Source organism: Carettochelys insculpta, chromosome 4, assembly GCF_033958435.1.
Source record: "Carettochelys insculpta isolate YL-2023 chromosome 4, ASM3395843v1, whole genome shotgun sequence".
Classification (NCBI taxonomy): domain Eukaryota; kingdom Metazoa; phylum Chordata; order Testudines; family Carettochelyidae; genus Carettochelys; species Carettochelys insculpta.
In genome coordinates this window covers 43,498,808-43,521,946 of record NC_134140.1, presented here as the reverse complement: position 1 = coordinate 43,521,946, position 23,139 = coordinate 43,498,808, and the positions used below count along the sequence as shown (strand labels likewise).

The 23,139-nt window shown below is 42.1% G+C and overlaps 2 protein-coding genes across 3 annotated transcripts in view; one reads left to right on the top strand and one right to left on the bottom strand.

The window, feature by feature from the left end:
• Positions 1-5,666, bottom strand: part of UBE2K (ubiquitin conjugating enzyme E2 K) — a 75,067-nt gene extending 69,401 nt beyond the window's left edge. Inside the window, exon 1 of one of the 2 annotated variants that reach the window (XM_074992642.1) lies at positions 5,507-5,666. In XM_074992642.1, the coding sequence (XP_074848743.1) occupies positions 5,507-5,569 (63 nt within the window). In that variant the 5' untranslated portion in view covers positions 5,570-5,666. The remainder of the gene's footprint in view (positions 1-5,506) is intronic. The other variant, XM_074992643.1, reaches the window with a different exon arrangement.
• A 44-nt stretch (positions 5,667-5,710) lies between these two features.
• The window catches only part of SMIM14 (small integral membrane protein 14), a 94,924-nt gene continuing 77,495 nt past the window's right edge, over positions 5,711-23,139 (top strand). Inside the window, exon 1 of the mRNA XM_074992645.1 lies at positions 5,711-5,976. Coding sequence (XP_074848746.1) covers positions 5,968-5,976 — 9 coding nt within the window. The 5' untranslated portion in view covers positions 5,711-5,967. The remainder of the gene's footprint in view (positions 5,977-23,139) is intronic.

Below are 23,139 nucleotides of genomic sequence, written 5' to 3'. Positions count from 1 at the left end.
AAACTACAAGAACTAGGAAGAAAAAAAAATTAAATGCAAAATTACCAAATGGGGGAATAACTGGTAAAGTAGGATTACTGAAAAGGATTTGAGAGTTAAAGTAGTAATATTCTGAGGCTTAGTAGCAGGGGTGTCATACACAAGATTACAATATTGATAACTGTCCTATTTTACTCAGTGCTGTGGTGAGGCCCTAGCTGGAATACTGCGTCCAGTTCTGGGCTTCATACTTTAAGTAAAGATGCAGAAACACTGGCATGCAGAGAACAGTAAATATAATAAAAGGCATAGAAAATGAGCTTTGAAGAAAGGTTAAAAAATGGAGCAAGTTTAGTTTTCAGAAAAGATGACTGTGGGGCACCTGATAGCAGTTTTACAATATATTAAAGGCTATTATAAAGAGAACAGTGACCAGAATTGTTCTCTATGTCCACTGAAGGTAGGACAAGCAGTAGAGGGCTCAATCTGCAGCAACAAGGATTTAGGTTAGAAATTAGGAAAAAACTTTCTAACTATAAGGATAGTTAAGTCCTGGGATACGCTTTCAATGGATGTTGTAGAATCCCCATCGTGTCAGGTTTTAAAAAACCAGCTAGACATAGATCTGTTTATCTGTCAGGGATGATCTAGGTAACTTGGTCTTGTGTCAGTGTAGGGGACTACACTAGATTACCTCTCTACACCCTCCTCACCATATAAAATAATATTTCTAACAATTATGATTGAAAATGGTACAGTAGTATGAATTAATACACACTCATCCCTCGCTATACAAACACAATAGGTTCCCAGCTTTCTGCTCGTAGGCAGAAACTCGTAAAAGGGACACCAAATTCCTATTAAATCACATGTAAAAGTCTCTGATTAGTTCTTAGGGCTCCTAAGTCAGGGAAGAGTGGCAGCAGCTGGCACTGCTTTTGAAAGGTGAGTGAACTTTGGGTTGTGGAGGATTAAAGGCTGGGGGTAGTTTGGGGCTGTGAGCAGGGGGGGTGTTAAAAGTCAGTGGCGGGTTCAGGTTGCTGCGGTTTAGGGACTGTGGTGGGGGGGGTCAGGCAGCAGGGGGTTCTGGCTGTAGGCTGGTGAGGGGGTCTGGCTGCCATAGTTTGGGGCCATGGGGGTTACAGGCAGCGGGAAGGAGAGTCTGGCCACGGGGGAGTCAGGCTACGGGGGTGGGAGGTCTGGCCGTGAGGGTTACAGGCAACAGCAGGGTCTGTCCGAGCGGCCCACAAGAGAGTCGGGCTGCAGGGCAGCGGGGGTTGCAGGAGGTGGGGGTGGTTTCTGCCCACGGACGTTGCACGCAGCAGCGTGGCTGGGCTGTGTGGCCTGCAGGGGTATCGGGCTGCTAGGCACCGGGGGGGTGGGGGGAGTGTCTGGCCATGGGCATTGCAGGCAGCAATGGAGTCAGGCTGCAGGGCCTGCAGGGGTGTCGGGCTGCAGGGCAGTGGGCTCGGCCGAGGGGGCTGCAAGGAGCAGTGGGGGTCAGGCAGCCGAAGCGTCAGGCTCCAGAGCCCCCATGGGGCTCGGGCTGCAGGACAGCCGGGAATACAGGCGGCAGGGGGGTTCAGGCTGTGGGACTTGTAAGGGGGTCTGGCTGCCACGGTTTAGGGCTGCGGGGCAGGGGTCAAGCAGTGGGGGTGGTCTGGCCACTGCAGTTTGGGGCTGTGGTGGGGGGCAGGCTGTGGGGCCAGCAGGGTGTCTGGCTGCAGCGGGCTGGGGCTGCGTGGCGGGGGGGGGGGGGTGTCAGACTAGGGGGTTGGAGACACAGGGAAGGGGGTAAGGCTCGTATTAGCTGGGGGAGTTCACTTATAGAGTGAACTAAGGTAGGTAAACGTGTCCCTCGTTTAAGTGAGTACTCGTAAATACAGCATTCATTTAATGAGGGATGAGCGTATAACCAATGCAAAGCTGTCTTTCTGAGCTGGAAGACAACACAAGCCAATACTGACAGGTGCTCATAGCCTCCACAGTTAAACCAACTCTGCTCTGGTCAGTTTTACAGCTACTATTTACAGATGGGGGAGGTGGAGTGAAGCAGCCTCAGATTCATCAGGATGCTGTGAGCAGATGCAAACACTGAAGCTGTTCACCCTAAAAGAATAAATGGAGGAGGTGTACAGTACTGGAAACCCCACATTCCACACAGCAATTACCTTACCATTTCCCCTACACACATACACTCTAAAACCCACCAAACAAACAGATGGCTCGAAGAAGGAACACAATGTAAAAGCTTTCTATCTTCCATCAACCAGAGTAAAGAAGGGAATGTTTCAAGTTCATCACATAAGGACCATCTACACTTGAAAGATATTGCATATTAAGGTAAACTGAATTTAAAACACAATAACTTTTTTGAAAGAGTTACCCATGCGGACACTTAATCCAGACTAATAATGTCACCCAGAACCAAGACCGCAAAACCTACCCCCTTCCGAGTCCCTCTCATACTCGGACTTCCTCCTTAGTCAACTAGAATTTTTCACTTACTGGCACCCCCATACATGCAACAAGCTGGATTAAAAAAAAAAAGATTTTACTGTATAAAGTCCTAGTGCAGAGAAACTATATTGCCTTTGACAAATACTAGGCACATTAAAATCAGGGAGAGGAGCAAACGCAAATAAGGTTTTAAACTTTACTAGTTTAATACATGTGAAACACAGATTGTGCCTTGTCCACACTAGAATTTTTAAATTGCATGTGTTAGCACATAAACCAACAAATGTTACCACAATACTCTAAACTCTAATCTAAATAAAGGTACAGAGGGCGCCCATCTTCCACTGTGTAAACTCATTTTGGTCATAGTGTTCCTTAGGTTTTGCATTAAACAGGTAAGTTAAAAGTTCTACTAAGAATTCCACTCCCAGAACTTTTATTCATGTGTGAAAACTCAAAACAAAACTTTTTTTTTGTTCTTGCTAATTATTTTACTCTTTACAAAGGATTTTACCTACTCACATTAAAAAAAAGCAAAAGAGCACAAAATTTTTAAAAATAATCCTTGGCCCATAAACTTGAAGCCAGTAAGTTAAAGCAGGTCTGGGGAAAGAAGTTATTTCAAAGATATACCCAAATTGGCATTTCTAGACTAAGAAACAAAGGGCATTAGATATGAAAAGTATGACTAGGAAATAAAAAAAATTATAATACTTTCATTCAATTAAATTTGAAAATTGGCCTGCATTTTACCCCAAAGATCTTTGAATCGCAAAGAGACATTGATTTGCTCCCTCCTCTTATTCTAAAGCTGTGCCTGGCTGGCTCCCACTTAGCAAGGCCCAGAATGCATTTTGGGATGAATTTAAATCACAAACTCTGTGTTCTCTCTCCAAAACGCAATATGGAAGCAAATGCCATTTGGTGGCATTTAAACGGAAACAGATTGTGTGCCAGCCTTCATGTTCAGCTACTGTTGGAGACACCACTCCAAGAATGCTTAAGTGCAGATAAGATCAGCAACTTCTCCTTGATGCAAGACAACTTTATTTTAAAAGAAACACATTTTAGCTATATGATGTGTGACAAGCATTTTTTTTGATAAAGTCTGGAATTCAGATTGTTATTGCACATCTCACTTTAAAAACAGTTACCAGGTCTCAGTAGTTTCCTGCATGGACCTGTAATATCTAACCATTTCTCCATTCACCACCTCATACTGAATGGTTTCACACCACAGCTGAAAAAAGTTTACTCGGACTTTGAAAAATCAGGCCAAGGTATCCATACTACACGTATCCAGAATCAGTCTGCCATTATACTAAACATCCACAAATGCAGAAGTGAGCTAAGTATTCAAAATACCCAGCAGAAAGCCTGTAACATTAACAGTGATTATGTACGTACTGATTAATAGTAACAGCTGAATGCTGAAAAAGAGGTAATGCTCTCTTACATGTTTTAAATATGGAGTCCTGCAAAAGTAAGGATTGTATCAAAATTCACAAAGTCAGTCAACTAGGGGAGTATATTTTGTATTTTTTTTTCTCTGCAAAGCAGTTATGGATCTCTCCTCAGCATATATATTAAACAGGAAGACAAAATTGCTCCTTGGTCCCAAGCTTTTCTGCATGAAAATTCAAAGATGTAACCATGTTGTCCTATTTCGAAAAGAGAAGTCTTGCTCATACTTAAGGGAAAATCCCGAGTGTTCAGAAAGTGCTTTCTTAAATAAAGGTATATAAATCCACTTTAATGTTCAGATAAAGTTAACACTTCAGGCTATTCTAACTTCAGCACACAAATACACAGCTAACCACTCAGGATCCCTTCTAATTTAGCATTTGGGTCCTGTAATCATACACTGGCACTCTCACTGAAATCAACCTGAGGACCAAATACACAAGAGTTGGAGAAATTAGGCTGTACAATTTTCTGAATGGTTTTATTTAGAGCTGTGTAACAATAACACTATTAGCACATTATATTCAAAAGGACATCAATAATACCCATACTAAACAGGTTTTCTGTAAGCAACACAAATCCTCAGGAGGTTACTAGCATCTTGTTTTTTGACTATGAATGTGGCTTATTTGCGCAGCGTGTAACCATCAGCTTTCAGAGTCAAACTACACATCAATATTTCCTCACAAGCATACAACATGCCTCATCATCATGAGTATGATGATGACGACATAGCCATCAAAACCTATCTGGCTGACATTAACCAACACAGATCAACAGAGAAAACAGCTTTAATAAAATCACTGAAAATGCTATTATACAGTCCCTGGAAATAAACTCAAAGTTTTTTTTATCATTTCCCCTTTTCCTAATTACTGCTGACCCCGTACTTACAGTAAACGTTTCAGGAACCATTACCTCTGCTAAACAGGGCATCAGATAATTGGGATGTCAGGGGGTGGGAGGATTAAAGACCTCAACACCAGAGTGACATAACCTACGCTGGGGTAAAAGGAAGCCCTGGATTAAGGAAATCTAGTTAAATGGGTTTTTTACCTGCATTCATTAAAATAACAACGTATCGCTCTCTGCAGTCCCCACGCTACCTAGTGAGCGGGATGAAATGGGACGTGTTATTACCTACCCCTCCTGCCTGTGTCCCATCGCCTTTCAGCTCGCAAAGAAAACCCTTTCTCTAGCGTCCCTGCCGCAACATATAGGGGCCCCCAAGACAACACCCCCCCACGCGCAAGCGGCCTGCCCTATTATAAGGATCCTTTGAGCCTCCCATTTGGGCCTGAGCACAGACATTGCCCGGGGATTCCCAGGCCTTGTCCAGGCAGCTCGCTCGCTCCCTCGCTGCCCGGCCACGCTCCCTACCCCTTCCAGGCCGGGCCTCTGGGTCCTTCGCCCCGGGCCCCTGCCCCAAGAAGCCTCCGCTGCCGGTGGAGGATGCTCCACGTCCCCAGGAGCCGCCGTTACCTTCCCTTCCCCCGGCCGAGAGGCTGGGACAGACCCTCCCCCAGTCGCGGGAGGAGGAGGAGGAGGAGGAGGGGCCGGCGGGCGCCCGGTACAGCGCCGGGGCAAGGGGTGAGCCTCTGACCTCCTCACTCTTCAGCACCTCCTTGAACTCCCGCTTGATCCTCTGCACCGCGATGTTAGCCATCTCCGCAGCCGGCACCCACTCGCCGCTGCCTCCGAGCCGGGCCCAGCGAGCTCCGTCGCTCCCGCTGGATAATTCCCGGCCCCACCAAAATGGCGCCGGCGCCGAGCATGCGCGTTGGGCCGCCGGCGTCCCAGGCGGGGCCAACCCGGTGTGTGCGCGGGCCGCAGAGCCAAGCAGCCCCTGAGCTAGTGGGGGTGCGCTCGCGCGGGGGAAAGATCTCCCTGCCCCTGCGGGAAGGGTAACGCCCTGCTGCGCCGCAGGGCCCTGAGACACCGGCCTCCCCCGCACTGCTGCCATCCCGGCTGTGTCACACGAGGTGGCGCTTTCATGTGCAGTGCGAGGTCCCCGCGGTGACCCGCCCTCCAGGCCTGGGTCAGAGCCGGGGCCGCTGTGTTGCGATGAAGCAGGTGTGTCATGCAGACTGTAAGTCTACACACACACACACACACACACACACACACACGCTCTCTCTCGCTCTCTCTCTTCATCCGCTTCGCGGTCGGCCAGCGCTCGCCATGTGCCCGTGAAAGATGCATGTTCCGCGGGTCCCCTCAGAGCCCGGGGTGGCGGCGCTCTGGCGGGGTTGGGGACCGAGGATACGAGAAGCTACAGCGAGGAACCCTGGGGAAGGGCCATAGAGCGCCCCCTACAGAGCGCGATCCCCCAGGGAAGCGAGCTGATGCTGGGCTCTTTCCAGTAAGAGCTCGGGGAGATGGCTGCCCTCTGGTGGTGGCTCTCTGGAAGAAGCGGGTATGGTTGAAAAGCTTTTCCACGGTGAGGGAAGCCTCCAGGTCCCTCTGGAAAAACAACTGTGCCCTGGCTTGCCGAAAGAACCCGGTGAAAGAGGGGTTTGGTGACCCTTAGCCCGTATGTTTGAGGGGCGCTGGTAGTCCCAGAAAAACTTCTTTACCTCTGTTGATGCTACTAAAAAGCATCCAGGACAACCAAGTAAGGAGCAACATGTCTATCCAGTTGACAATAGTACTATGGTAGTAGCCCTCAGAAGAGATCTACATTAACGTGCTGGCAAAGGGACTGAAGCAAGAGCTGAGGCAGTGGCTGTACCTGGTGAAGGAAAGGTAGGCCAGCTCCATTATAATATCAAAACACAAGGGTAGATGTGTAGGCCTCTGGGGTATGGTATGCTCAGTGGTTTGAGCATTAGCCTGCTAAACCTAGGGTTGCAAGTTCAATCCTTGAGGAGGCCATTTAGGGATTGGGGCAAATAAATGTCAGGGATGTTGCTTGGTCCTGCCAAGAGGGCAGGGGACTGGACTAGATGACCTCCCAAGGTCCCTTCCAGCTCTAGGAGATGCATGTGTCTCGCTCCTAGAAGTAGTCCTGTGGCACCTTATAGACTAACAGATGGTTTTGGAGCTTAAGCGTTCATGGACAAAGACCTGCTTCACCCACAAAAGCTTATGCTCCAAAATATGTGTTAGTCTATAAGGTGACACAGGACTTCTTGCTGTTTTTGAAGCTAACTAACATGGCTACCTCTCTGATACTCCTAGAACTGTGATCTACATGGGTATTAAAGTCTCTTGAGGAAATGTGTAAGTCCACAGCTCTTCTAGTAGAATAGGAAGCCAAGGACAGAAATATAATGTTGCATCTGGCAAAGCAGATTTTTGCCCATGAAAACTTATGCCCAAATAAATCAGTTAGTTTTTAAGATTATGCAAGGCTCTTGGTTGTTTTTTTCACATACAGACTAACAATCTTTTGGAGCATCTTAAAAACTAACAATATTTATTAGACGATGAGCTTTTGTGGGACAGACCTTCTTCTAAAGATCTGGAGAATCCTGATAACTGAGGGAGAGAATTTAAAGAACAAGATAGAAAAAAATTAAAGAAAAAAATGACAAATCAGCTAGATAGGGATGAACGAAGGTTGGGGGAAGGGAGGAGAGAGAATCCTCTGCAAATGTCTATTAAGTTAAGTGGGATGGCTGGGTCACTGCAAATATCAAAGGTTGGGAAATAGTCCTTGTAATGTGTGAGATAATTAATATCTTTGAGTCTGAGGTGATAGGTGTCAAACTTGAAAGAAATTGCAATTCAGATGTCTCCCTTTGTAATCTGATGTTAAAATCTCAGGGTGCGTCTACACTAGCCGGCTACTTCGAAGTAGCCGGCACAATGTCAAAATAACATGCGTCGCATCTACATGCACCGTGTGCTATTTTGACATTGAAATTGACGTTAGGCGGCTAGACATCAAAATCGCTATTTCCATCTGAAGATGGGAATAGCGCCCTACTTCGACATTCAACGTCGAAGTAGGGCATGTGTAGATGATCCGCGTCCTGCTACTCCGAAATAGCGGGGTCCTCCATGGCAGCCATCAGCTGAGTGGTTGAGAGATGCTCTCTGCAGCCCCTGTGGGGCTATATGGTCACCGTACGCAGCAGCCCTTAGCCCAGGGCTTCTGGCTGCTGTTGCTGCTGCTGCTGCTGCTGCTGCTGCAGCTGGGGGTCCATGCTGTGTTCACAGGGTCTGCAACCGGTTGCCGGCTCTGTGGATCTCATGCTGTGCAGGCCGAGTGTGTCTGGTAGGGGCCCTTTAAGGGAGCGGCTTGGGGCTTTGCTGGCCCCTTATTTCGATGGGGAGCACTTGTGTGTGTGGATGCTCCACATTTCCTTCCAGGGTGACTCCTTTCGACATTCTCCGTCACTACTTCGACGTTGAATGTTGATGGCACCAGCCCTGGAGGACGTGTAGACAGTACGCGTCAAAGTAGCCTATTTCTATGTTCTTACGTCAAAATAGGCTACTTCGACGTAGTGTGCTAGTGTAGACGTAGCCTCAATGTTTTATAATGCACACTATTAAATGTTGAATACTGTGTCCTGTTAAACTGAAATGTTCACTTATCGGTTTACTTGTATTCAGATTCCTAATGTATGATTTTGTCCATTCTTTGGTGAAGTGATTGTCCACTATGTCAAATGTACATGGCAGAGGGGCATTGATGGCACATTAGTGGAAGTGCAGGAATATGAGCTCCTGACAGCGTAACTGACGTAGTTACATCCAGTGATGATGTCTCTGGCGTTGGCAATGGGGTTTGCTGCAAGGAAAGGTTCTGGGATTAGTATTTCTATGGTGTCGTGTGTGGTTGCTAGAGAGAATTTTCCTTAGGTTGGATGCCTGTCTGTAGGAAAGAATAGGCTTGTCATCTAGGGCATGTGCAAATGCAGCATCATGTTCCAGTATAGGCTAATGCTCTGCAGGGGTTTGAGCTGGGGGCTACAGCTCGTGACAAGTGGTGTTCTATTATTAACCTTCTTGGGCCTATCTAAAGTAGCTGGTTTCTGGGTATTTGTCTGGCTCTGTCAATCTTCTTCAGGTGGATAATTCAGTTTTATGAATGCCTGATAGAGATCTTTAAGTTTTTGGTCTTTGTCAGTAGGATTGGAGCAGATGCAGTTGCACCTTAGGTCTTGACTATATACGATAGATTATGCGATGTGTCCTGGATGGAAGCTGGGGGCATGTAGGTAAGAGTAGTGGTCAGTGGGTTTCTAGCATAGGGTGGTCTTCTGGTAAAGGACAGCTATGTCACTTCCTGGAAGACGTGACATTGTGAATGTTGTGTCCTGACAATTAGAGAATGACTCCCTAATCTCAATGTTACTACAGGGAATGTTTTCTTTAGAACTGAGTCTGGTAGTTTATGATCATGCTCATCTATAACATGGCCATCATTTGTGTGTAATATTACTTTTTTTCTTTCTAGCAACACAGTCATCGTGTTCAGTACTGCAAAAACTAAAAATGGCACAGTCTCTGCTGATAAAAGGTTCACAGCAAAGTATCATTGAATGTACATTTTTTTCCTTTGTGTGTGCCCTCTTCCTCTGTGATGTGAGTGACTGGTATGTAGAATAATGGTCTGTTTTCTTTGAGTTGTACTACAAGTGCATTTTTAGATGCACCTGTTTGTAGAATCAGCTCACGTTTAAGATCAAAGAGTTTGACTCAATGGCTGAATTGTTTTTTACAAAACAAGCTTTTAGTACCTTTCAGGAAGGATGATCCAGCAGTTAAAAGACACTGGCCTGATATGAGAGCTGGCTTGATATATTTCTGTTTCTAACTTCGTGTATGACCTTGGGCAAGTATCTTCATGCCTCAGTTCTGCATCTAAAAAATGAGGAAAATAATGCTTCTCCACCTCATTGGTGTCTTGTGAAGATTAATTAATGTTTATGAAGTGGTAAGGTACTATCAAGATGTATGTCATAGAAAGGCCTAGAAATAAAATAAATTAGCATCCTCTTTTTAAATGCATCTGATTTTTTTCTTCCAGTCCAAAGTAGTAAGCAGTTACACCTTTGATCTTCAAACTTTGCTCTACAGGGAGAAGAAAACGTTAACACCCCAAGTTGTCTAAAATCTCTTTTTCCTTTGATATTGCTGATATTTTCTGGATGCTGGAAATCCAGAAATATTCATAAGAATGTAAAAGGCAGTGCATTTTGTCTATTTTGTCTATGGAATTCTTATTTCCATCTTATTATGTATAATTCTCATAGTGCAAACAAACTGATTAAATTAATTAAAATTACTATGCCATCTTTTATAGCTCCTTCCTTTTAATTTGCTGAACTCCTTATTCCTATTTCTCTCCTCTTCCCCGTCCTATACTCTTTTTTCTTTTCATCTGTACACCAAATTCACCATATGTTTTTTTCCTCCTCTCCTCATAGTGGTGGAGAGGCTTGCATGTTTCAATGATCCCAATAACAATGCTGCCTGGAGTCATGTACTCCGTTAGGGTCACCCATGGCAGAACTGTCAAGGGCAAGGTTCTCAACAAAGTATGACCCACAAGTCCTCAAAGGCAAAGCAGATGAAGGGTAGGTGCACAATGGAGGTGAAACTTGTGTAAGGGTGTCATGGCTCTGAAGGTGGATGAAGGCTGCAGCTGATAGCGATTTGCAATTGTCCATGCCTGGATTTCCCAAACTTTATATAGTTGGAACCCAGTTTTCTTCAGTCCCTTTTTTTTGCAGCCCAAAAATATAAATGCATATAAAAAAATGAAAAATTAATACATTTTCTCTGTTTATTATTTATTCACAAGTCATAATAATATAAATCTTGATATAAAATACATAAGTGCCTAACTTATTGTTATTACCTTAATTATAATTTAACCAGTAGAATTTTAACAGTTGTAAAGTTTATTTATAATCTAATTAGTTGAATATAAGTCATTTATTATGTGTGCACTTTATAGTTTTTAAATAACTAAAAAGAGAACTAATGGGAAGGGTGATGTTGTTTTGTATCACATAACAACTTTATGTCGGGAGCAAAAGAAGGAAGTTTTATCCTCAAATCTAGTTTGACATTCAGCCTACTTCTATATTTATTTTTTAAGAAAACCAAAGATGAGAAACTAGTTTCACACTTCTATGTTGTGACAAAAGGCATTAAGAATTTGACTGCTTTCTCAGATAAATGTGAATTTTCATTTCTACAATTCAACCAAAAATCAATCAAGGAGAGTTTATCAAAGTTCTCTTTTAAGGAAGAGTCACAGGAAAGTTCGATTAATGAATCCACTTCTGATGCATTCAGTTGTAGTATTTCTTCATTTTTGGTGCCAACAGTAAACAGGCTCTTAATCCACATTTTACTGACGTCAATTGGAGGAAAATATTCATTTAAACTTGATGTTAGCCCCAAGAGATGTTCTTTGATTTCTGCCGAAATCACAAAAGAGATATTAGTTTCACCATATTTTTCTTGTAATTCAGTTAAAGTACAAAAAGATTTAAAGTTTCTCTTGCTAACTTGCTATGCCCAGAAACAAAGTTTTTTTAATTGTACTTCAACTTTTTTGTGAACTTTGAAAATATTAATTTTAGTGCATTGTAAATTCAGACTTAACTAATTTAAAAGACAAAATATGTCACATAAGTAAATCACCATTGTTAACCAATCAAGTTCATGAAACCTGTCTTTAAATATAAATATAGCATCTTCTGCCGATGGAGGGTGTTGCTCCAAGAACAATAAAGCTTCATCGTTCATTTCATAGAGTCATTTCAAAATGTTTCCTTTTGATTGCCATCAAACCTCACAGGGTAATAAGAGATGCTCATGTTCACTTCCTAATTCTTTACACAAAGCAGTAAAGATTCTGGAATTCAAAGGACGAGATTTTATATAATTTATAAACTTCACACATCCCTAAAGAGGGGAGCTCAAAAGTGATGGTATAGTTTTCACAGCTAGTGCCTCACTGTGAATACTACAATATACCCATGCAGAGTCTAGTGCTACAGTTCGAATCTGCGGGACAAGCCCAGTGCGAGACCCTGCCATTGCTTGAACCCCATCACTCCTCAGTCCAACATATTTTTTCCAGTCAATAGCCCTTTGAATAATAAAATCATTGGTTAGCTTACAATTAGCTTACAAACTTCGTCAGTCATTTTTGTTGGAAGTGACTTATAAAGTAAGAGATCTTCTTGAATGGAGCTTTCGTAATCTTATTTAACAAAACACATCAAATTGGCAGTGTCTGCTATATCAGTGCTTTCATCCAGTTGTAATACAAAAAAACTGACTATTTTGTATTCGACATACAAGAGTTTCCTCAATATTTTTCACCGTATCTGCAATTCTACGTTTCACTGTATTGTTGGTTAAAGACTGCGAACGCAACTGATTTCCCTTTTTTCCTCCATAAATACAGGATGCAGTAATATACAGTGCAGGAAATATTAACTTTTCGCCAACAGTATGTGGATAACCTGTCTTGGATGTTAGTTTTGAAACTTCATATGAGGCCAACACAAAGTTTTAATTTGAAGAGCACATAGAAAGTGCACTTTTCATGCGTTTTTTAGCAGAAGATAATTCATTTTTCTTATTTATGAAAATATCTATGGGCTTACTTGCATATTCTGGATGTTTGCATTCCAAATGGTGTTTCAGTTTTGATGGTTTCTTGCACTCATAGGATAGTTGTGTGTGACAGCTCATACTTAATGGCAAGTGATTATAACTACCAACACTTACAAAACCAAATTTCAAATACTCGTCGGAATACTTGCATGTCTAAGAAGTTTTTATTTTCTTATTCAAACTTTTATTAGGCTGCACGTTGTTCAAACATTTGTTACTTGTATTTCCAGTTACATTCTTCATCCATTTATGCATATTGAATATGAAAATGAGAGGGTATTTAATTGAAAATAAATGAAGAAAACATAAGCAGTTAAACTAAAAAATACGTACACGTCGTACTGCGCAGAAATAAACCAAGACTGCTGTGTCATGGGACATGAAAATCGATGATACAGGCTTGGCCACATGAAAGCCTGTGCACATCATGCGGGAAAATATTAAATGTACCAAATTAATAGGATCATATGCAATAATTTGTATATTTTCTAAGGACTAAATATTTTCTAAATATTTCTATATTTTTTTTTCCAAGGACCAGTACTGGGCCACAGACCACGCTTTGGGAAACGCTGGTCCATGCCATTGGTTTCAAGCTCTCTATCTGCCAAGGACAGTGTAGTGACTGCTGTGCATCAGTCTTCCCACTTTGAAAGCAGTCACACACAGGCATTTTCCAGTTTTGGGAAAACAACACTTGTCCCAAGTCAAAAGTCCAGTGGCGAGTGGCAATGAGAACAGGACAGTGAGATATGGAAGATCGCAGTCACAGACCAACACACAGGCAGTAATTCAGTAACTTTGCTTGAAGACTAAGGCAGGTTGAGCATTTTGCAGCTGCACCCAAGTCTAAGCAGTCCTTTTTAGGACCCACTCTGCTCCCGCCAGATAGGGAAGGGGCTAGAAAAGGTGCCCTAAAAATAGTCTTCCCTCTGTTCTTCTTGGCTGGCTAGATGCATCCAGCAGGATCACCACTGAGTGGTTGAAAGTGTAAGAAACTTTTTAATTTTGGAACTTGGAACATACGTACCCCGATGGACAACTCAAACAGTGACTGATCAGAACAATGTAGAGCCATCATTTGTTAATTTAGTTTGTTTAACATCAATATTGCTGCCTTATCTGAAACTAAAAGAGCTGATGAAGGATAGGTATGGGAGGAGAAAGGAGGACACACCTACTTTTTGAAGGGAAAAATTAAAGAATGGATGAAAAGCTGTCCAAGATGAAAGCTAAGATTAAGATTTCCACTACATCTATTGTGGAACTTCAATATGCTGATGACAACACAGTTTTTGCCCTCTCTGAGAAAGATCTTCAAACTATCCTGAATGTGTTTGCCAAAGCTTACACATGTCTTGATCTCTTTCTCAACATCAAGAAGACCGAAGTGTTCCATCAGCCCTCTCCAAATGAGGTGCCACATGCTGCATCTGTTAAAATCAATGGAGAAGTACTGAGGAATGTCAACCATTTCCTTTACCTTGGAAATCATCTCTCATTAAAGACAGATATTGATTCAGATATCCAACACCATCTGAGCTATGCCAGTGCATGTTTTGCTCATTTACAGCACAGGTTTTTTGAAGATCACAACATTTGAACAGACAGCAAGCTTCTTGCTTATCAAGCCATTATTTTCCCAACATTGTTGTATAGGTCTCAAACCTGGACAACCTATATACATCACTTGAAAGTCCTTGTGAGATATCACCAACACTGCCATTGCAAGATCTTTAGGATGAAATGGGACAACAAATGCAATAACACGTGTTCTGGAAGAGGTAAAGACCACTAGTATCGAGGCAATGATCATCAGTTAGCAACTCTGCTGGATTGGTCATATTGTCTGGATGCCAGACCATTGCGTCCCAAAGCAGGTCCTGCTCTCTCAGCTGAAAGAAGGATACCATAACTTTGGCAGCCAAAGAAAACATTATAATGGCTTGTTGAAGGGTAACTTAAAGAAGTGCAGTATTGACATTGACACTTGGGAGACACTCAACCAGCAATGGTCAAAATGGAAATAAGTAACACATGATGGTCCCCTGCATTTTGAATTTGCCCACCAACAAACTGAGGAGAACAGAAGGCACAGGAGGAAGGAGAGACTGGCTTTCAGTCATACGTAGAAGCAGCTGTCCTTACTGTAATAGAAATGAGGGTTCAAATACAGTAAACCGTCGATTTAAGGGACCTTGATATAACAGACTTCGGCAATAACAGGTGCTGTCTGCCAGCCTTTCTTCCCCATCAAATAAATGCTGGACACTAACTAGAAGTGCCACCAGGGCTGGAAGAGCTGCTGGAATGGCTGGGGCTACTGGGGTTGGAGGGGCCACTGCAGTGGCTGGGGCCACCAGGGCCAGAAGAGCTGGAGGGCGGGGAGGCTGCGGCAGGGCACAGGAGCCCTCCTCCCCCAGCCCCGTGTGCGTGGAGCATGTTGGCCTCCAGCTGTCACTGCCTGCAATGGTGCTGAGCAGCAGCCATGGTATCGGAGGCTGCTGCACACTGGCAGGCCGGGGGCAGCCATGCTCTACCTTCCTGCAGGCAGGTGGGAGACAGGGGCTGAAGGACCCATGGCGCTGAGAGGTGCAGGAGGTGACAGGCGCCAGGCTGGCATTCAGCAGCTTTCCTGGTAATTGGGAGAGGAAGATGGAGGTGTGAGGCAAAGAATGGGGCAGGACGGGGGAAAGAAATGTGGGAGCAGAGGACAGGAGTTAGTGATGGGCTGGGAAGGTCAGTGCACCATCATACAGTATAACCATTCGGTCATAACAGACTTTCAGCATTAACAGACACCCCTTGCCCCCTATTAGTTTGTTAAATTGAGGGTTTACTGTATAGGCCTTATCAGCTATCTCTAGATCCCCAGTTTCCATGGAAGATAATCATACTTAGCAACAAGAGAGTGATCACCATTGTGCTTTTTCCTGTTCCCTCTCTTTGTTCTCCCAAAGGGGAAAAGATTAAAGATGGCAAATATAGTGGGATTCTGAAGTTAGTTTGTGGTAAAATTATTGCAGGAGGGGAATTTGTAGGATTAATTTATGGCTTTTTTTACTCCTTGTATTAATGTCTTATCCCCCTGAATTTTCTCATTTTGTGCTGTTCATATTAATTGCAATTTTGTTAATATGACTTCTTGGGGTTAATTTTGAATTATTCAGGTTGTTCCTTGGGTTTTCATGGGGGTTGCATTTTCATATCAACTTTGCAGTGTTCTACTGTAGGCACTCATCCTGGTGCATGTGCTTAATTTCACATATACCCATAATCTCACTGGAAATAGTTAAACATGCATAAATGTTTGTAGGAGTGGGTTACTAAGGACTCAGTTTTGCAAAATGAGTCTGCATGGATGTCCACTTCCAAGTCAATGGGAAGAATATTGGTCTAAGAGCCATCAATGTGTATTCCTTTGCAAGATTAGCCCTTGCAATGTTATTTCTGCTTTCTTAATCTCACTCGTATTGAGTTGTTAAAAACATCTTAAAATTTCTTCAGTCATCTGAAGATGTGGGTCTTACCTATTACATGTGTCTTACCTATTAAATTTGTTGGTCTCTAAGGTGCTATATGACTTCTTGACAGTTTTATACTGTCAAGAACAAAGATTAACAGGTACCCTATTTCACCTGGAGTGGGGGAGCTGGAATAAATATGGCAACAGCACAGTTTGACATTATAGGATGTATCCTCACAAAGTGCTTTGCTGGCGCAAGTATCAGGCACTCCCAATGTAGACCAAGTCATAGCTTGATTTTTGCATTGTCAGTCTCTGTGAGCCATTGAGAAATAGAATAGTATTACTAGTTGCAATGTGCCCTTTATACAGTATCGTATGGTCATTGTATATTAACAGTTATTTAAAAGTATATTAAAAACAAATGACAGACAAAATTCAAGATGGGAGCAGAATCCCCAAGCTCTTCTTTGAAATCCTTTTCTCCCACCTTCTTCTCTTTTTGTTACCCCTCATCTTCTCTATTTTATATATTATATATTAACCTCTTCAGGCCACAGCCTGCCTTCTTATTTGTATGTAAAACATCTAGATCATTTTTGGGTCCTGTAAAAGAGTACTTTACAAAAAAAACAGTCTAGTCTATCACATGGAGTTTCTCCTATAACAGCTTTTGTTTCAGATAAATCTTAAATTGGCAGCTTTGTAAATCCAATGATTCAATGATCTAAAGTCAATAAAGTTTTAATTTTCTCGCAAAAATAACTGGTTGTACAAGTCTTCCAAGTTTAAGCTGTTACCTGAACTTTGCTGCTGTTCCTCCTAGGAACAACATCCTGGTTCCTTGCAAGGTCCTGGTTCACATACAAGTGAAACACTGCCCTCTACTGGATAGAATATATCAGCTGTGTCTGTTTATGTAAAATAGGTGCTTATATTGGCTGAACTAAAGTAGCACTGTAACAGAGAGGTAGCCATGTTAGTCTGTATTCTAACAAAACAAAACAGCAGTCATGTAGCACTTTGAAGACTAACAAAATAATTTATTAGCTGATGACCTGAAAAAGTGGATCTGTCCCACGAAAGCTCATCACCTAATAAATTATTTTGTTTGTCTTTTAAAGTGCTACATGATTGCTGTTTTGTTTTGTTAAAGTAGCACTGTGACTACTAACTGATTGGGTCTGTCTTGTGAGACAGTTTAGAAATAACTGCAAGAGTCTTGCAGCCAGAGAAAAATCAAAAGAAAAAGGATGATTTTATTCCCACCATATGGAGGTGTATCATACAGTACTACTAGCTACACTTCTTCTAAATGATATCTATTTCCTGCTCTTACTAGCTTGATTATGTATTTATACAAATGTTTGGTGTACAAATTGAATGAATGTGCTAAATTCATCAGGTGTAACTTGATTTAGTCTATTTACACAAGAGATTAATTTAGCCAGAGTTTACACCAAATAAGAAGCTGCAACTAAAACAACAAATTATATTAAAATTCTTTGCATATGGATCATTATAACTTATTTACTAGGATGAATAATGGTAGCACCTTGCTACTATTTACATATTGACGCTAACTGCAAATTTTTATTAGGAAATGCCACTCTCATCCATCTCTTTCATCATTTGGCTCCCTCCCTGACTTCAGCTTCTGAACCAATCTGTCATACATGAAAACCAACAGAATTTCTTGCTAGGAATACAAGTAGGACTTTTTTTTTAAAGGTTTATTTTCCTGCTATTGAAGGGGATAGAAAGTAACTCCTACCATTATAACAGAAATTATGGATGCTGACTTCTTTCTACCAGCAAAAACCAGTTGCCTTCTTTGAAATCCTTTAAGAAGTCAAAGTAAATTTAAAATATTAATTATGCATTTCAAGACCTGAAAAGAATTAGTAGTTTCTGTCTATACTGATGTAATGCAATAATGGGAGAGAAATGAGCATTTGGTCTTTATCACCAACATAAATTCACCATAATCTATTGGTGCTATATTACATATAATTTGGTAACATTATTCACCACTGCAAATTAAGCATTTGTACTTGGTACAGGCATTCTCTCCATGGTTAGTATTACCATGAATAATTTTTAAAACATATATAGTGTTTTACATTTTCCAGTCTTGTGATGCTTAATAAGTTAGTATTAGTATCTCCCTGTGGGATACAAAGGTGGTATTTTCATTTTATTCCCTCCTAGTATCCTTTGGTAGAGTTCAGTGGCTTCATTGGGGGTCTGACTTGAAAGCACTAAACTCTGGTAATCCCTGCTCCTGTGAAAGCATATGAAGTCACAAAATATCTCTCCTGAGATATCTCTTCCTATCACAGCAAGTCCTCAGGGCTGTTCTGTTTTGCTGTCTTGCCTTGTTGTTAATGATGTTGCTTATGCCCTCCTCCCCAGCTGTACTGAACACCAGAGAAGTTAGTTTAGCAAACTTAAGCTAATTCTGCAACATGTAGAATTTAAGATAATCAACACCACACTTGGTTAGGCTCCAAATGATTTGTCAAATGTCACGCACTAAGCAGCAGAGCCAGGGTTAGAAATAAGGAATATATGGCTCTTTGCTTTGTGATTGATCCGCTGCATCACATTGCTTCTCTGATGAAAAATAACTTTGTATTTTTCAGTTGTCCTGAAACATGCTGTCTGCTTTACAAAGAAAGGAAAGACAAAAAGCAGTCAAGTAGCACTTTAAAGACTAGCAAAGTGGTTTATTAGGTGAGCTTTCGTGAGACAGACCCACTTCTTCAGACCATAGCCAGACCAGAATTATTGAGTCTGAAATATTGAGTCTGTTCTGGTCTGGCTATGGTCTGAAGAAGTGGGTCTGTCCCACAAAAGCTCACCTAATAAACGATTTTGCTAGTCTTTAAAGTGCTCCTTGACTGCTTTTTGTTTTGATAGTGTATAGACTAGCACGTTTTCCTCTTTGTTACTATTCAAGGAAAGACATGGTGGCTGGTCAACACGACACAGTATGTTAGGGTAATAAGAGGGAGGGACGGATAAGAAGCATAAGATTATATGGCTGTTCAGACGGGCCAAGGGGAAAATGGATCATCATTCACTTTGCACTCCCCATCAGTATCCAGCTCAGAATGGGGACACTAAAGATCAAACCAGCAGACCCAATTCAGTGACTGTTCCTGGTCACATGCCGAGTTCCATATATGCTAAGTGGCAGTAGTCTGACATATACATCTTAATGGTTCTATTGTTTTTTTTACCTATCCTCCCACTCATCCATTATAGGCAAAATGGCAAGTGTGGGTTTTTTTATTTTTATTTTTTTAGGAGGAATTGAAATGAGGGAGGTGACTTAGCCCACAGATTTGCAGGGCAGTATTTAAGCATAGGGGACATCCTGAAAGAAGATACAAAAAATTGTAAGAGAAGCGATATCAAGGCTGAAATCAAATAGCAGAGTAGGAGTGATGTGCAAAAGATCCTCAAATTATAAATGTAGCAAGGGGCTACGTCATATCATCTTTGAAGTCTAGAAGTTAGAATTTAATGTGCAGTGTAGTAGGTGGCAGCATTTTGGATGAACTGGTTACGGTTGAAGCTAGGATGCATTACAAAGTGCTAGGTGGAGAAAATGGAGATGGGACTGGAATAGCAAAGGAAGCTACAGTTCAGACTTGAATAGCCCTGATAGAGCTGCATGGGAGTCTAGTATAAAAAATCTGAGTTCTCAGACCATAGACGTAATCACAACATTGCCATAATCACACAGCACTGGAACCAGCAGCTAAAACAGACTTCTGTTCCTTAAACTTAAAGGAGAGCCAAATGTCAACAGATGTGAGACACTCTGAATGTAAAGCCAAAAAGAGAGAGAGAGAGAGAGAGAAATTTCACCCTGGTAACAGTTTATAATTTAAAGGCATAGATAAGGACAGTACAAATAGTAATGAACAATGTGGTACATGGATGTTAATGTGCAGGTAGCTTTCACAGAACAGATGGCATACTCAAGTGAATTGAAGGAAAAGTCTGGGTTAAGGGATCAAACATCATCTAATGTGAAATTCTCTGTGGGATTCTGTAATGCACAAAAGATCTAAATTAAGGGTGTTGCAGCAGTCCTAGTTTAGAATTTTCCTTAAAAACACTTTACCCTTCTAGATTTTTTACTTGTTTTGGTCATTCCAGTAATCTTTAATCTGTTTTAAATTTCCTAAGCACTTTTCCCTGTAATTTATTTTTTGAAATTACAACAGGCATTTCTGAGCCTGTTTCTAATGGCAGCCATCTTGCTAAAAAGGGCAATATAATCTGTGGTGGTAGGAACCAAATCTTCCTCTGATGTAAATGTTTGGGGTCTGCAATGTAAGTTTACAAAAATGTAGAACAATGTATACATTGTTTTTGACAAGTTAGAAAAGTCTTGTGGTGCCTACATTTAGATTAGCTCATCCCAAAAGTGACGGATTGAGGAATCATAACAAAAAATGTTGGGTGCACTGTGCCAATCATGTTATCATAACTCCTCACTGTTTAATATTAATCAATGTTAAAATAAGGTCCTGGATTTGTTATAGAGAGACCTCAGCCTTCTCAGTACCATGATATACAGTCCATTAAAATCCATTTAACCTTTATTAAGAGATATAGAAAAGGAAACAGTTGACCATTTAAAATCTAAATTTTAAGAACACTTTCATCTTAGCAACATTCCTTGTACCCTTCTCCTTTAACTGAAGAGAGTTTACGAATAAAACCCATTTTGATGTCTTTTAACAGATGGCAATAAAATGGGTAATTGTGCTTTTGAGGAAATAAAAGGAAGTTCTTTGAAATTTGCTAGTGCTGCTGCTGCTGTTAAAGTCCAATCCTGTTTCATCCCAGATGGTGTTTGGGATTCAGCTGGCGCATAGGTAGAGATGGTGATGTCATCTGAGTTCCTCTCTGGTCCAGTGTGGTCAGGATATCTCTTAGGATGATGAAATCCCTGTGGAAACCATGTTTTAGCACCTGTGATATTGAAATTTGCTCCAATAACTAATTTTTCTCCTCAGAGTTTTTTCTTTAAAAACTCTGTCACCATTCACTGCTAACACCTCATCCTGGTACTCTGAGGATTAGTTTGAGGTTTACAACCCCACCTGCCCCCACATTCCACAGTTTGCCCACCATCACTTTGTCTCTGTTGTCCCTCCCACAGCATCTCTTGCAATCTCAGAACTGCAGTGTCCTCTTAAGGTATGTCTACGCTAGGAACTTTGTATCACCCAAAATTACAAAATGGAACATACCTGTCTTTATGGGAGACATGAGATCAACAGATGCTTGCAGTCCCAGATTGCTACCCTTTAGTCACGAATCAGTTTGGAGTGGATAAATGTACAGTGGGGGCTGCTATGATCCAAGTAGCCAGGACAATCAACATCCTTCTGCTAGGAAGGATAGTGACCCTGGGAAACATGCAGGAGATAGTGAATATCTTTGCCATAGTGGGGTTCTCTAACTGTGGTTGAGGCGATAAGTGGAACGCACAGCCACATCTTGGCACCAGACCATCTCGCCAAAGATTACATAAACCTCAGCCACCACTTCTTCATGGTATTGCAGGTGCCAGTGGATTACAAGGGCTCTTTTACCGATATCAACATGATACGATTGGGATAGGTGCATGGCATGTGCATCTGTAGGAATGCAGGTCTTTTCAGCAAGCTGCATGACACAAACTTTCTTCCCAGACTATAAAATTGCCATTGGCAATATTCTGCGAATACTTATCCTAGGAAACCCAGCCTACCCCTGGCTTCCCTGGCTCATGAAACAATACACAAGTAGCCTGGATAGAAGTAAGGAATAGTTCAACTGGGCAGGGGGAGCAGTGGGCTGGGCAGGGGGAGAATGGTGGTAGAATGTGCATTTGACCATCTCAAAGCGCACTTTCAGAGCCTATTGACTTGGTTAGACCTCAGTGAAAGCAATATTCCCACTGTGGTGGCAGCCTTCTGTGTGCTTCATAATATCTGTAATAGTTGGGGGGAGGGTGGATTTATTGCAGGGGAGCAGGTCAAGACATATCACCTAGCTGCTAATTAAGAGAAGCCAAACACCCTTGCTATAAGGACAGCACACAGAAGGGCACTGCAAATCAGAGAGGCTTTTAAAACCAGTTTCATGCATGAGCAGAAAATAATGTGACATTTATGTATGTTACTCTTAACAAGGTGGCCCCTGCAGTAGATGTACTGGCCTGAATTTTGTCCCACTCTCCAAATACAGTTGGCACAAATAATAATTAAGACCCTCTTCTGATGTCAAGCATTTTTATTTAAGAAAATAAGGCAACAGAGACAGAAGCTATGGTGTGAGCTATGATTGGGAGAGGGTGCAACAAAAAGTTTACTAAGCTCTCCTGTGTAGCAATCAAAACTGTGGGAATGTCAGCCTTCTGTTCCAGGAGTCATCCCTGGGAGTTGAATGAAAGACTTGCCCCCAGTCCCCACATTCTAGGGTGCCTGGGGGAGGAGGCTATGGAACTTGGTGAGGAGGGCAGGTAGTTCATCATAGGGGGTTGGCAGGGGTTAGTGCTCCAGATACTTCTCCTGCACCTCTACCAGATGCCTCAGCAGCTGTTTGCTCCCCTTCAAGCCTCAACACGTCATCCTGTGTTTTAGGCTCATGTTCCCTACAAGGTCTTCTCTATTCTTGTTCAGTGCATATGAACTGAAATGTTATTCTCCTCCATACATTCAAGTGAGCGCACTCAGTGCATACAAATTGCATTTGTTCATTGAACATTTCATCATGGGTATATTTATTTTGCCTTCTGATCTGAGATAGCTGAAGTGATGGAGAATTAGTGCAGCATCTGCCGTAGCTGCACTGGGGAGAAAGAACAAGGGTAGTCTTTAGAGAAGATCTTTATAAAACTCAGAAGGTTAACTCTTGGATAATTAATGAAATAGCGTTCTGCAAAAAAGATATGTTATGTACAAGGCGAAATGAACAATTTAAGTGCCTAGTAGGCAGGCAGGTAAAAGATACAGCACAATGCAGGGCAGCTGGACCCTCTTTAGTGTCAGTCATGGTAAGCAACTGGTTGAGGTTCTTGCTCTTTAGTCTTGGCTTTGAGAGACATGCTTGTGAAGTGGAATCCTCATAGCTGTGTTTAGGATTGTGCTTTTGCAAGGGGTCCC